The 16,454-nt window shown below is 42.4% G+C and overlaps 1 protein-coding gene across 1 annotated transcript in view; it reads right to left on the bottom strand.

Annotated features, from left to right (window-relative positions):
• Positions 1-15,486, bottom strand: part of MAN2A1 (mannosidase alpha class 2A member 1) — a 101,842-nt gene extending 86,356 nt beyond the window's left edge. Inside the window, exon 1 of the mRNA XM_054986190.1 lies at positions 14,469-15,486. Within this exon, the coding sequence (XP_054842165.1) occupies positions 14,469-14,603 (135 nt within the window). The 5' untranslated portion in view covers positions 14,604-15,486. The remainder of the gene's footprint in view (positions 1-14,468) is intronic.
• Positions 15,487-16,454: the final 968 nt, after the last annotated feature.

Raw genomic sequence — 16,454 nt, 5'->3', positions numbered from 1 at the left:
TTTGCAGCCCGACAATTAGCATTCTCTTCTCAAGCCCTGATCTCTGAGACCTTGCTTACAGAGATGAGGCAGATAACAACCAGAGACATGGCTTTTTCAGTGATGGTGTGTCATCTTTGAAATGCCCTCTCCCACAGGACCTTCCTACCTACTTTACTGTATTTTAGGTGCCAGGCCAAACCACTCAACTCTACCCAGGATTTACACTGACAGTTTCCATTTCTTTCAGTTGTGATTTTTATGACCTAACTTACAAACTGAGAGCTGGTTTATGGATACTATCTAAGGCTTCCTAACATTGTTTGCATGCCACTAGCTGACATGAGACTTGTTCTATAGATGGTTTTAATGTCGATAATTTTCATGTTCTTTATTATATTATCGCTTTATACTTTGAAAGCAGCCTCAAGTGTCTGGAGAGACAGCATATAAATTTTTCCATCGACTCCAACAGCTCAATGTTCAAAACTGCAAGCATATTAAAAATTGCATAAAGGGAACTCTACTACTTGGATTTTTTCCTGCCACAGCACTATTGCTCTCAGCAATCCTAAAGAGCTAACAAAGAAGTGGAACTTCATATATTGATCTGAACTAAGCAACAAATACTTGGCAACAAGGTTTGAGTCCAGGAGCACCTTAAAGACCAACAAGATTTTCAGGGCATATGCTTTCAAGAGTCAAAGGTCTCTCTCTATCAAAGAGAGCTTCAACTCTTCAAAGCTCTTCACCTGAAAATCTTGTTAGTCTTTACGGTGCTACTGGACTCGAATCTTGGCTGTTCAACTGCAGACCAACATGGCTACTTACCTGAAACTCATTCTTGGAAGTAAACTTTCAGTTAAACCAGAGACAAGTGAGGCCCAAATGATTAAAATTATGATATAAAAGTAAATTTTCTTTCCTTTCCTTCAAACCATTATCTTCTGGGCAAGGGCGGGCTAGCAACAACAATAACATTTGATTTATATACCGCCCTTCAGGACAACTTAATCCTCACTCGGAGTGGTTTACAAAGTATGTTATTATTATCCCTACAACAAATACCTTTCAAGGTGGGTAGGGCTGAGAGAGCTCTGGAGAGCTATGACTGACCCAAGGTCACCCAACTGGCTTCAAGTGGAGGGGTGGGGAATCAAACCCGGTTCTCCAGATTAGAGTCCCGCTCTCTTGACTGACTGACTGACTGACTGACTGACTGACTGACTGACTGATTGATATTCTACCCTCCCCGCATCAGCAGGCTCAGGGCGGATTAAGCACTACACCAAACTGGCTCGCAAACTGTTAATCATTTCCTAATGTTCCTAAAATTATTACTATTAAGGGCTCCAAGGCTAAAAAGAAATTAAGAATTTAGCATGCAGAGTAAGGAACACAGCATGTTTAAACACCATAGCTTCTAGGGAGCAACAGTCCAAAGACTATTTCCAATCTCTCTGCCCATAAAAAATGATGCATATAATATGTAACTGTATAGCAAACAGTTTGTGGAGGGAGTGGCTGTGGTCTCATGCATCTCCATCTTCAACAAGATTTCAGGACCTTTGCTTGAGATGTTGCACAGCAACTGCCAGTCAACAGCTTAATCGCACAGATAGTGCATCCCTGTTTTGGAGGGTTAGTTTTTGGATTTTATCTAGAACAATTCCCCTCTTTTGTACATGTCCCCGTGGCATGGATTATGCACGTGGAGCCTTGACCGCGCGCGTGCGCATGCGTGCGTGTGTGTAAAAAAACACAAGAGTCCTGACTGACTTATCAACACCTAGCCCACACCCCTGGACCTAGAAATGTTCCTTTCGTGATGTGGAGGCTCACTAAGAAGGTATTTTAAGATATTTGCCCCCCAAGGGGGTAAAATGTGTTTTCCCAAAGGGATACAGCTTCCCTGCGTGGCTGGGAGGCTGCTCATCCCCCTCCCCCCACCAACTGCCAACTCAGCCACTCTGCCCTGAGGTCATTTGCATATGCAGCCTGATTGGTGGATCTCTGTGTTCTGAGGTAAAAATCAGGTAAAGGAAACTGCAGCCAGTTGAAGAAAGACAGTGCAAGACTCCTGAATAGGGATTTTATATAAAAGTCAGTATGGCAACTAAGTTTTTAAATGTTCATGGGGAGATGGTACATGACCTTTCTAGGGGCCATTTCAATGTGAACCTCTCACATGAACCTGCCAAAGTGCCCACCATACCACCCCTCCCTCAGTCCAACCCCACCTCACACCTCTTGCAGCCATCACCTCTTACTGCCACCAAGAAGCCTTCTGGCAGACATTGTGCAAGATACACCAATGCTAAAAAGAGTAAGCAACTTAGAGAAACGGCAAGGAAATATGCACATCCTGCTCCTGCGGTGCACCAAGCAGCAGTGGCCAAATACCAGGAAGATCACCCCTAGGTGCACAGAGTGGCAGGGTCTCTCTATGAGCAAAGCAATCCTGGAAGACAAGTAGAGAGGCGCTCACTTCCATGGAAGGTCAAGGCTCACTCAGGCATGGCAGATGATCCTTCGCTACCTTCAAGCTGCCTCTTAACCTCATCCTTGCAGAAACACCCCTGTTCAGCATCTCAAAGCAACATGGCCCAAGTGCTGTGGAACTGTAAGCTCATTGTTTGGGATGAGAGCACCATGGCACTTAAGGGGTGTTTTGAGGCACTGAGCAGAACCCTCAAAGATGTCAGGGGCAATGAGAGAGCAATGGGGGAGTCACAGTGCTGCTGGCTGGAGACTTCTGGCAGACTCTGCCAGTAGTCCCAAGGGGAACTCGAGCTGACAAGGTTACCATGTGTGTCAGGCATCGTATCTGTGGCCCCTCATCAGGAAACTCTTACTAAGAAAGAACACGAGGGTCCACTTGAGAGGTGAGGTGTCCACTGGGGAATTCTCTAAACTCCTACTAAAAATAGGGGACGGAGCGTATCCCGAGTCCAAAGGAAAGGTGACCATTCCTGCAGGCCAGGGCGAAGTAGTGATGACCCTAGCAGACCTAACAGCCATGATATAACCTGATATCGTCACTATCACAGAAAAGTCCATGGACTGGCTGTGCAAGCGTGCCATTCTGACCCTCAAGATCAACAAAGCTGTCATCATTAATGAAACACAACTTAACTCACTCAAAATGGAGTACAGATCTGTGGACTCAGTGATGCAAATGGATGATGCGGTCCACTACCCTGTGGAGTTCCTCAATATGCTCAACCTTCCTGGCTTCCCAGCCCACAAGCTTCTCCTCGAAGTGGGGGCTCCAGTGATGTTGCTCCAGAACCTCAGCCCACCCCAACTCTGCAATGGCACCAGACTATGTGTGAAAGCCTCCACAGGACCATCACTGAGGCCACATTATTCACCAGTGGTGTTTGGGGGGGGGAGTCAGTGTTCATACCACGCATACTACTCATACCATCAGCGAAACCCTTCGAATTCAAGAGACTGCAGTTCCCCCTCAAGGCCTGCTTTGCTATGACGATCAACAAGTCTCAGGGGCAGACATTGAAGGTGGCAGGAATTGACTTGAGGGAGGACTGCTTCTCAGATGGGCAGTTCTACGTGGCCTGCTCCAGAGTGAGCTCACCCAGCAGCCTGGTGATCCTAGCAGCTGAGGGGAAAATCACCAATGAGGTCTACAAAGAGGTCGTTCAGTAGAAAAAGAAAGGTTGTATGTATTTTTCACTTTATTTATTGCACTACAATCTTTGCCTTTTAAAATCTCTTCAATAAATGTTACATTTCAAAATTCACTTCATCAGTTTTCGCCATCAATACACTTTGCTTTATTCAAACACCTTTGTGAAGCTCAGGTACTATGCTATTATACTATAAAACCAACTTTTTTTAAAAAAAACCCACAAATCAAAAACTGTTACATACCCATAAGTATTATAACTGGATTTAAAGTAGTTAAATACCATAGCAAAGCACAGGCATCAAGCTAGTAATTACATAAAAGGGCCAATATTGACAATTTCACATTCCCTCCTTGCATTTCAACAATACTGATTTCAGCTGCGCTTTTCCCCACTGATCATGTGCATTCAATTTACATATAGATTATACAGATGCGGACACTACTAAATGCTGACTCCACAAACTGAAGCACTAGATGAACCAAATTATTGCTACACGGCTATATCTCATTTTCATACTACATCTACTCTAAAATTCTAAATGTAGAAACGTAAATATAATTTTACTACTGAAGAACAACAAAGGTTGAAGGTTAAGGCCTAGGGCAAGAAGAATCCAGGATAATGGAGATGGGAGAAGATTATGCAGAATGGGTAAAAAAAAAAAACCTTCAGAAGGTTTCTGGTATTTTGCTAATGGTTTGTAGAGATCCTATGGTGTGGCAGTCTAATCTAAATGGTTTCCAATCTTTCCTTTATATTGTTTAATATGCAACTGTAATATTTTGTTTAGTATGCTACAAATGAGTTAGCTAATAAATTTCATTTCATTTATAGAATTATAGAGCCTGCAAGCAGGCTCAGGGTATGTTACAACCGTTAAATTATACAAATACAAAGTAGACTAAAACAATAAAAAAATTCAATAGATACAAAATACATCTATTTTGTAAATACAAAAAGGCATCTATTATCAATTCCAGATAAGGCCGTTCTAAAACCATAATGTGCAGATAGTGAAACAGAATCACAGAATAATAAAAAGGAATGTTAATGAATATCCTTCTTGGAATTTACCATGTTTACAAGACCTGCACTTGCTAATTGGACTACTCATTCCATCTGACAGTTTTGAGAGCAAAGATTAAAAAGACATTTTAAAGAATGAATATTTCAAAGGAAAATATGGATATTTTGGCCACATTGAGAAAAGTGAAATTTTGGAAAGACAAAAGTATTGAAGAGTAGTTCTATGCCCCCTGGTGGTATGTTAACCAAATGTCTGAGGCCAAAAATCTATACAACTTATCTGAAAGCTTAGACACCATTGTATTTTTAGCACCCTCTTGTTTTAATTTTCAAATATGTCAATAAAAGCAAAATAAGCTTCCACTTAATAGCAAATATTGGTATTTTGACTCTACTGCTTTTCTTTTTAAAACTACCTAGAATGGTTTAAAGAGATACAGAAATTACCTTTACTTACAGAATTAGTAGTTTTGCAATCCTAGGGCTGCTTTTCTGCAAGTTTGCCAAGTGTCCTTAGCACAGTTGTACTCAACCCGCAGCTCACAGAGAGTAACACTGGCAATTACCATCATCCAAAAGAGCCTCATAATTCCCTATGTCCTGAGCAGAGCCCCATACACACATGTACAATAATCTTATTATTATTAAATATGGCTAACATTTTTAATTACAAGAGTACCTGTAAGCATGTCAGGTTTTCTCTCCCCATCATGATGGGGCTATAGCCATCCCTCTGTATATCTGGAATGAGGGGAAGGGTTTGCAACAGAAAACAGTGAATAAGCTTTCCAGTTCTCCAGAACCCTTTATTGGGCTGAATAATAAAAAGTAAATGCTAAAAAGTAAATGTTAGAAATTCCCTTCAAATTAAATTCTAGCACTGCAGAATATAAGGTGACTAGAAGCTCTCTCCATGCTAAGTGTCCACTTGCAAGGAGTTTGGTTTTATGAGTCAGCAGTCAAAGGTGGCACATCCCATTCCACCACCTCATCCAGCTGTTTATGTTGATCCACCCTTACACACAGAATCTGCATATCTCCACAAAATTAACATAATCATTTTAGATAAGTTGTGTTGAGTTTTAAAAATAAAACTGTTAGTTTTACCCTGGACCCCATAATGATGAAATTATCCCAAATCCTAAAGAGCTCCTACTTTCTCTTCCCTCTTCATCATCTAGGATAGGGCCAAGTGGCTTGAAAAGTCTCCAAATTCAAAGCCTCCAATCCAGGGACCTTGAAGACATGAACAGTATCATCCTATGTATGTTTACATAAGTGTAAGTCTCACTTTGTTCAGTGGAACTATGTATATAATTACATAGAAGCAACAGAATAAATACAGAATGCCTTTTATAAATACGGAACACCTATGAGATAAGTTAAGCTGTGATTGTCAACAGTGTCCAATAACTGTTGGCTAAAAAACTCTACAAATTCATTTACATGTTTACATATTTAAGGAACATTCTTAGCTGAGAGAACTGAAGCCTGGACATAGAATTCTATCTTTGAAAGAAGAATGTCTGGAAAAGATTTTTCCAAGGCAAACACCTAAAACTGCATTAAGAGTATAGCAGTGTATAGTCAACTCTGACTTTCTTCTTTCCTTCACCATGGTATGAGTCCTTGAACTGATATTGTTTGGATGGGCAAAGTACTTTAAATAGCATGATGTTCCAATCTTTGTTTAACTAAATATCTACTATATTATGGACTGGGAAAATTCCAGACACCCATCATCCACTAGTGCCTGAACATAATTCCACACCTGCCTACTTATTTTACCTCCACATCTGTGAGATAAGTTAAGCTGAGAGGTAGTGATAGCAGACACAATGGAGCAATAAACACTGAAATCAGGATCTATCCATTTCTCCCTTCCTTTGTTAGATTATAAAATAATGTTGCTGGCAACTAAGTTCTGCAAAAAAAAAAAGTTATACTTCGTTGATATTCTTGGACTTGCTTTTACAGTATTTTATCAATAAATCCTGTTTTTGCTGTCATTGGAGTAATACTATATATGAAGCTCCATTTTACCAAAAAAACCCAGCTTGTCTCCAGAACCAAAACCAAATCTAGCTGTTCTGGGTGTTTTAGATTTCGAAGGAAAGTCAGTGGACACAGACAGGGTGAAGACTCCTTATCTGTTTTCCCTCTGGCAAGTACTCCCACACAATCATTTCATTCACATCCCCAGGAAATATAGTTTAAGGACAGCATTTTGCTCTCATAATATATTGTCACACCCCAGGATCCCTGCCATTGTTCTACTTTATGTCCAAAACAGAGGGAAGATCTAGGATTGGCATACTAGTTTTTTAAAAAAGCACCTATTGGATTGTGATCAAATAGTTCATTAAGACAATAATGCCCATGTAAAATAGAGTTTTATCTTTCTGGATTTTTATCATTTGTTAGTAAAACGCAGGACTGCTTGGCCCTTAATCTTACAAGCGTCACTGACAGGCCGGGCAGCATAGCTATGTTTCTCCTACTGGCCACCCGCTCCAACCAACAGAACTTCAGTTATTTTGCTTTGTTTTAATTTCATTTTTTAAAAGTGTGAATCAGTAGGCTGACCCTCGTGTTCCTTGATCAAGGGCAAAAACAAGAATTGCTCAGATTGAAATAATACCCAACACTGTTTTAACAATAAAATTTCATTTTTAACATCATTGCCTTACAATCAGCCAATCTTTTTCCTAACTGGCGTAAGTATCAGACTTGTTAATTATTAAAGTACCTTTTTTGTTGTTCTAACAAAATTAATGCTTTAAAAATATTTGGTCTATATGTGACTAGTCAACTGACCCAATGTATTTTTTGGAGGGGGGTGGGGTGGAGTAAAATAACCAGCCTCAACACAACATATCTGAGGATACCAAATCCAAGTTCAGCTTCTATAAAGGCTTCTAACAACATTACTAAAAGCCAATGGAGGAACCCATATTTCTAACCATAATTAGGAGACTGCTAGCATTCCATTTCCACTGCAGCTTTCTCAGATTTGGGGTGATCCAGATTAGTAGTAAAATATTTTCAGGTCACTAAGGTCATTGGAACCCACATCTGAGGCTATGGATGATACTTCTTGTTGAATGAAAATTCATTTTTTAAAGAAAAAAGATACTGCAATATCAGGCCCTGTAGTTTCAAAACACATTTGGCATATAAAGCTTTATCTTCTATCTTAGCTGCCTCATTCAGAAAGGGAATGCATGTAAAACAGACAAGAACTGTTCCTCTTTATTGTGCTGCCATGTCATGACTTCTAAAACAAGACTCAAATACAGCACACTTATGCACTGGACTGATAAGAGTCAACATATAAAAATAAATTTAATTTTTTAAAATATTTCAAGGTTACATCTTTTCTTAAAAACAACCAAATTTAAAAGTATATATTTTCTATCACCCAAAATGTCACCAGGATTGTGCACAAAACCCAGTCTTGTCCTTCTATTTCATGCCATTCAACTATCTGACCTCTGCAATGTGTTCAATTCTCAAAATATGTATACTTACGGTGCTACCAGATCAATCTGCATGGACATGTATGGATACTTTCCTTCTCATTGGAAAAAAAACTATTTTATCCAGTAAATATCATCCCTTGCTTCTAGAATATTCTAGACACTTTGGAATCAATCTTATTAATGTCTACTAGGAACTAAGCCTAATTTTGTTTACTGGGACATGCTTCCAAGTGAGTAGGCAGAAAGGGATTACAGTTCTGGTGTTCAGCTAAGTGATCTTGCTTAGCATCTTATATGCATACAGAGAGAGAAAAGTGAAATGGAGAGGCATATAAATAAAAATAGGTAGGTGACCATGTTCCACTGCAGCAGAAGAGCAAGATTTGAGTCCAATGAGGTTTTCCAGGGCATAAGCTTTTGAGAGTCAAGGGAAGCTTTCTTTGACTTTCAAAACTTTATACTCTGGAAAATCTCATTGGTCTTTAAGGTGCTACTGGACTCAAGGCTTGCTCTACAAATAAATATGCTTTCTCTAAAGAAAAGTCATTCTGTGTGCAGGGCATATGGGCTGTGCTACAAAGGACTTTAGATTATGCCCCTATATTACATAAAGATTCCATTATGTACAAGCCAGTAAGTTTTACCTATTACAGCAAGCGAGTAACGTGTGTTTGTTCAGGAAATTCATCAAGTTCAAAGTGGAAAACTCATTTACCCCTAATACAGCATCTTCACTTTTGGGGTAGAGTTAAGTCAAGTTTAGCTTCTGCTGGAAGCAAAACAATGTACAGGTGGGCAACTCAGAACTATTTGCAGAAGATAAGTACACATACCATACTTGCTACATGTCTGAAAGATTTTGAAGGAAACTGTTTGAAAACACAATCCCCCCCAAAATGGCAGCTCAGATGCACCTTTCTGGAAATTTGAAGATAATTCTATACAGTAAGAATTTACTCCATGCTTTCAAATACATTAATGCCTTTCCAACTTCTGTCAGTTGTCGGACTTGCACTCACTGGGGCAACATATAGATCAATTTCATCATCACATATGAAGCACACCTCAAATATGATTTTTTTTTAAGCAGGCACCGCATATCACATACAATAAGGAGTGTTGGTTGTTGTGGATTTTCCGGGCTGTATAGCCATGGCATTGTAGTTCCTGACGTTTCACCAGCAGCTGCGACTGGCATCTTCAGAGGTGTAGCACCAAAAGACAGAGATCTCTCAGTGTAACGGACACTGAGAGATCTCTCAGTGTAATGGACACTGAGAGATCTCATTTTAATGTAATGGACACTGAGAGATCTCTGTCTTTTGGTGCTACACCTCTGAAGATGCCAGCCACAGCTGCTGGCGAAACGTCAGGAACTACAATGCCAAGACCACGGCTATACAGCCCGGAAAATCCACAACAACCATCGTTCTCCGGCCGAGAAAGCCTTCGACAATATAATAAGGAGTGTTGTTTATAGTGACCCAGGAGATTCTCAACTCAAATTTCATTTCTGTCATGAATTTGGTCAGGCCACTCTCAGCTTCAGCATCCTAATCTACAATAAGGGAATAGTACTGGCCTCCCTTAAAGAGCAGCAAAACAACTTAGGTGGAGCAATCCGAATACTGAAATTGCAGAGCTCATGCAATATTATAAAATATCTGAGATTATGTACAGTGAAATTTACCAATGAATTAGATTACACTAAATATCTGACTGTGCCAGGATATTCTAGTATTTAGGCATGATTATCCAGAAGTGCAAAATACTGCGTGGAGCACACTTTCCATGCAGAGTTCACAGTTCAACAGTTGAATGATTATACCATTGCTATCATGTGTATGGGTCGAGTATGGTAAAGAAGTCAGTAATAACTCTGAATAACAAAGTAACACAGATTCTTGATTTGCAAAGTACAGCTCACTTACTGAAGAGATGCAAGATGAATCATGCTGGATCACTTTGTGGTGAACAGAGATCAATGTTCCTATAAAGCAGCCCTTGCTTAGCAGCTCCAAACTAAGTATATTTTAAGCCAATACAGCTTTTGAGAACATACAGCGAAATACCATGTTCTTTGCATATCCCTCTCTGTGAGCCTGTTACAGTTCTTTAATTGTAAGAATAAGCCATTCTAACCATAAAGGTTGTGAAACATGTCAGAAGTTTTAAAGTTGCTTCTCCAATTTAAACCTTTTAATTTAGACTAAACAAGTCTTGTTTTCTAAATCAAAATCCAAATGAACTTGTAGTTTCTGTAACAACATTAGAAACTTTGTTACCATCATTAACACAAAACAGCTACTGAAATAAATACAAGTTTCTGTTAGGAACTGCAGATATTAATCAAAGATTGTGAAAATCAAAGAACACCAAAACTTAGAACGTTATATTCTTGTTAAACTAACATTGGCTGCCCTAACATTGTCACATTGCTGTTGACAATGGTAAGGTAACCAACACTAGTTTAACAAGCATCTGGAATCCTGGACACTTAAAATGTTACCATTAAATAACAACTGTTCTATAAATAAAACAGCCAATGTTTAAATGGCAAGATGTATCACCAGGTAAAAAAATGCACTATACATCTCTCTCTCTCTCTCTCTCTCTCTCTCTCTCTCTCACACACACACACACACACACACACACACACACACACACAGGAAAACTTATTGCCAGAAATGTTTTTATTCACCTATGAGAAACACTCAAGATCTTAACTTTACAAACATTTAAACAGCATTTTGCTGTAATAAATCATATCATTTGCACTATTATTTTGGCATATCTTTTCTATTATTCCCAAGTCAAAATAGGACTCCCTTCACAGTTTCCAATACCTTAAAGTATTAAAATATTTTCAGATCACTTGGGAATTCTTATTTTCAGTCCCTGTCTTCTAATACAAATTTCATATGGAATTAGGATTACAGCACACAACGTTACACAAGTTAAATACAATCCTCTGAAAGCTTCTATCAGCTTGGTTGAGCTTGCTCCATCTGTAAGGGGCAAAGCAACACACACATTAGCTGACACCCCAGACAGTATCAAAACTTGTAACTGTGTATTGCCTGTGAAAGTAAGACTTAAACTTGCACTGGCTCTATTCTTCTGCCTTCTATTTCCCACTGTGCATTGGGGCCAATTTATGGCTAAGACCACCTGCAAGTAGGCAATAAGGGACGTTTCAGGCATGGAGATAACCCAGATAATTGGGTGCATGTCCCTGCCAAGCAGATAAGAGGGGGTTTCTGGAGGATTCTTACTGCTGCTGCTTCTTGCTATGGCTATTTTTATTTACCAAGCAACTCTCGATTATATCATTTAGGGGAAAAGAACTAAGCCCAAAACATCAGTTTATTTATTTCCCTGACAGCAATTTTATGTTTTTGTGTTAAATAAACTTAACCTTGCTCATGTAAGCCTGTGTGTTCTCATTCAAGGAGATTCTAGGTTTACCTCACCATCCATTAATGCCTTTCCAGCAAACTACTAAAAATATATTATCCCTTTGCAGGGGGAGGCAGGTACCTTACAGTTAGAAACTGGTAGTTATAAGTGGATCTTCTAACTGAAGCTCCATATCCTGAGTTTCAATTGTTCCTTCAGTTTGTCGGTTCAGCTCCTTGTTTTAGTATGGGGTTTAGGATGAACTTAATCTCAACAGCAGAGCAAGAGCAGCTCAACACTCAACTAATCCAGTTTACCAAGCGATCCCTGTGATAAGACCCATCCAACAAACCTCAGGGTCATCACACTAATCTTTATAAAGCTTTCCAAAAATAAGGCTCAAGAAGCACAGCCATTAATACGTTACAGATAGGAACAACCTAAGAAGAGCCCTGGCACATCAGACAAACAGGCCATCCAGTCTCTCATCTTATTTCCCACAGAGGCTGACCAGATTGCCCAGAAGGTCCACAGTGGCCCACAGAAGACCCACAGTCCCCTCACCCCAATCCTATCCTACAGCAATTCAAGCCATCAACTTGGGGTCATCATCACAAATTCTAGTGAGTTTCACAAGAGATGTGTTGCATGAAAAACACTGAGTAGTCCTGAAGGTGCAGTTGATTCATTGGGGTCCTGTGGTTCTATTACTGCACAAAAGGGAGAAAGAGTTCTCTCTATCCCCAAACATAGTTTTATAAACTGCTATTATGTCCCCCATTAGTTGCCTTTTCTTGTAATGAGAACTAGTTAGTCTGTTCTCATAATGAAACAGTTCTAACTAGTTGATCATTTTTGTTATACCTTTCAGTTCTTTTTCCAACTTTAAGATACCCTTTTCGAAATGAAGTGGCCAGGACTTTATTTCAGATGCCACCACATCATATTATGCAAGGGCATTACCCTACAAACCCTTTTATTTTCAGCCCTTTCCCAATAATCTCTAACACAGAATTGCTCCACAGCCGCAAACCAAGTTGACATTTTCAATGGGCTATCCATCATGACCTGAAGATGTCTTTCATGATCAGTCACAACCAATTCGGACTCTATCAGCTGTTTATGTAAAGTTAGTGTTTATAGTACATTGCCATTTATTTACACTGAACCTCATTTGCAACATAACTTATCCGCATTCCATAGTACAATAAAGCCTTCCAAAGCAGCTTTTTCTGAAGCAAAGTACACTGAAAAGTCATGTCATTGTCATGACATACATTTTCCCCATATTTTAACAACTACGACTATAACTTTTAAAGCATTCATATTAAAGCACTAAGAAGAGAATGTCTGACACTGGTGTATTAACTAGCGGGGTTCACTTTCATTTGCATTATTCTATCAACACTGGAACAAAGAATATTTATAACCTCTGAGTTAGAAGAGAACAAATTCAGCAACACAAGTACTAATTTTGTTACATCACTCACTGTGAGACTAACTCTGCTAATTAAAAATTCAAAGTAAAAGTTAGTGTAAGAGAATCCTCTTTCCTGCTGATGAAAGCAGTAAAGAATCACAAGTTTATCATCGGTTTTAAACTTAGTGTCATCTTTCAAATATAGCATTCTATCAAAAGCAAGCCAAACTGCTTTTACCACAGGAAACCCTTATATAACTGAGACACACAATTCTCCACACTCAGAACTCATTTCTCAAGTATGTCTACAGTTACTTACCTAAAGGAAAACAAACATCCAGAAAACATTCACTATTCTCTTCATTTGCCCCTAGACGCTTCCCAAGAGCAAGATTTCGCCTGGATTAGCCAGTCCCACATGTATCAAATAATTCAGATACATAATGACAAGGAGGGGAGGATAACATGTTGAGAATAAGTGCAGCATTTTCTACCTCTTAACAACAAGCAACAGAAGAGAGTCAGATATAGTGTTGAACTCTGAACAGAGAAATCTAGATTCAAAGCTCATTTGGTGACCTTGGGCCAGTCATATTTTCATAACTTAACCTAACTCACAGGATTGTTTTGAAAATGCTTTAACTAAAAACAATATAAATATAAGGAACAAATAAACCATTGTACTCTACGACCAATAAGACACTTTGTGTGACACTCATGGCAGGCTCAATTTTAAAATTGGAAAAAGGAAGTTTCTCCACATGTGTGAAAGCAAAGGAAAAGACACAGCATGAACTCCTAAGAAGCAGCTGGCATACACACGGTTCCCCCGCATTCATACAATATCCAAGACACCCGTTTCAAAAGTCACCGGCTGCTCTAATCCCGGGCTCTTCAGCAGCCAGAACATGTCTCACCCCCACCCCCATCCCCACCCGCTCTCACCTCCGCACACTCCAGAGCCCAGCCTAACCTTCGAATGCGACTCTCGCACTGGCCTGCATTAACTCTGCCTTCTGACGAAGGGAGCTCCGACTGTCCATAGCTCATACCCGAGAAATTTAGTTGGTCTTTAAGGTGCTTCTAGACCCACATCTTGCTCTTCTACCCAGCCCAGGTCTCTTGCCCCCCCCCCCCCACACTCTTTTTTCACCGCCAATCTCTTTCTAAGGAAGCTACAAACCGATGCACGTTTCCTTGAACACATTCCCATTAGAAACCAGCGCGGGTGGCACGCAAGTAAGCAAAGGTAAGAACGGGCTGGGGGAAGGGAAGGAAGCCCGGTACGCCCTTCCTCGCCAAGCCGCGGCTCCAGGGAAGTAAGTGAGAGCAAGTTTACCGTTCTTTCTCAGCAGCGTCCTCCTCTTTCTCCGTCCGCCACCGTCTTCCTCATCCAGCTCTTGTTAACTGTAGCAGGGCTGCGATTATAGCGCCTGCATCTCTCTCCTCCGAGTTCCCACTTGCAAGACTGAGTTAACCCTCCCCCAATGGTGCCCCTCTCTCGCTCACCTGGGGGAAGGACCCCTCACGGCGATGGTCCTTGGGGTGGTCCAAATGACCCCGATCCAGCATCAGGTAGAGCGAGAAGATCACCACGCAGAAAATAGCGCTACCGAAGACGGTGAATTGCCGGCTCAGCTTCATTGCCGCGCCGCTCAAGGAGGAGGAAGAGCAGGACCAAGAGCCGCCGCCGCCCCCGATCACGCCCCGTGCCCCTCCCAGTCGCGGCTTCGGCTCCGGTTCCAACTAAACTTCTGGGCGCGCTCGCAAGCAGTCCCAGTCCCGGCCCCGCCGCCCGGCCGTAGCTCGGCGGGAAGGTCGAAAGCTCCCCCTGGGCCCGGGTAGCCGCAAGCGGGGCCGGGACAGCACGGAAGCCCCCGGCAAACGCCTCCCGCCTCCGGCGAGGCGGGTGCCCAGAAGCCCGCTACAGCAAGACCCGACGGCGACGCCTGGCTGAAGAGACTGCGCGAGTTTCCCGGAACTGTCAGGCTCCACTTTCGCTTCTGGCTCAGAAGGCAGCAGCAGGGGCCAGCAAAACGAAGTCGCCTGCTCCACGTCTGGGTCCCCTACGGAGCCGAACCGGCGAAAGGACTTCGAGCTCTGGCGGGGAGCGCGCAGAGGGGAGCAGCCCCGGCCGGCCCGCTGGTGCAGCAGCAGCAACAGCGCCTGCAGCTGCGGCTGCCGCCGGAGACTGGCGCGCTCCGCCTTCCGCACGCAGGGAAGGCGGCGCCTGGCCGGGACGCGCCGCCTGCTTGCCTGCCACACAGCGCCACCGTGGTTGGGGAGACGCGAGGCTGGGACCGCAAGGGAGGCCGGAGGCGCGTAGCGTATGGCGGCGGGAATGCTGTTTCCACCGCCGCCAGTCCTCGAACGCTGCGAGAGCCGTTAGCGCCGCTTTGGAACGGTCGCCGCTTGAGCGCCGGGGGCTGCCTTGAATCCGGGGGGAGAGGGGTCCGCGGGGATTTTCCTTTTAACGTCCGTCCGTGTTTCCTGGAAAGTACTCCCCGCGTGGGGGGGGGGGCGCTTTGTTCCACTGGGTTGCCGTCTTCAGTAAGAAAAGGAAGCGAGGCTTGCTAAGCCTGGCTGGGGAGGAGAATATGCCTTTTGTTTCTCGGAGCGCCAAAAAAGCGGGAACTGCTGAGGATGCTTCCCCTTCATTTCTGCGGAGCCCTCGGAGCTGCTCCAGCCTGTAGAGATTTCTGGTCAGGTCCGCGGTAGGGCACAAACAAACTGGCCTCGAATAATCTTTTCACGTGTCCATTTGCAGCTGATACTCTCCTTCTCCATAGAGTCCTCAGAGCGGTCGCTTTTCCTCTCTTGTGAAAAGCTCTTAGTCTGTTGTGGTATCAAGCAAGGGCCGAGCTGCATTTCTGGGGCGGCAGACTTCCTTCGTTGGCAATAAAGTCCACGAGATCATTTCCAGGGTAGCTTAAGCATGTACGGATGTGCTGTCAAGTCGCAACCGACTTACAGCGACTCCAGCAAGGGACTGTTCAGGCAACTGAGAAGCAGAGGTGGATTGCCATTGTCTTCCTCTGAACTGGCTTCATTGAGGGTAGCCTATCCAAGTACTGACCCTGCTTAGCTTCCAGATCTGGCGACGTTTGGCTGTACCATGCCACCTTCCCTCCCTTTATGTGTTTGTTTAGGAGTAAATCCAAGAGTTCAGTAGGGCTTATTCCCAGTAAGTGTAGGATCTCAATCTAAAGAATTTGTACCTTGGTTTGACTCAGGGCCAAGCTACACATGACGAATGACACTTGAACAGCAAGTGGATTGAGTGGAGGGCAAGTGAACAGGGAGAAATACACTTGCTGTTCAAGTGTCATTTGTCATGTGTAGCTTGGCCCTAAGATGGATGCTACTGTTAACATGTAGAAGTGAGTCAATATCCTGTCCCTCCCCATGGCCTTCCCTGGGTAGGAAGTCCCTTAGCTAGGTCTGCGTCTTCACCTGTAACCTCTCTGCTTCCTTCCTCCCCAGCCTCATATATTT

Source organism: Eublepharis macularius, chromosome 8, assembly GCF_028583425.1.
Source record: "Eublepharis macularius isolate TG4126 chromosome 8, MPM_Emac_v1.0, whole genome shotgun sequence".
NCBI lineage: Eukaryota > Metazoa > Chordata > Lepidosauria > Squamata > Eublepharidae > Eublepharis > Eublepharis macularius.
This window is presented reverse-complemented; position numbering and strand designations above follow the sequence as displayed.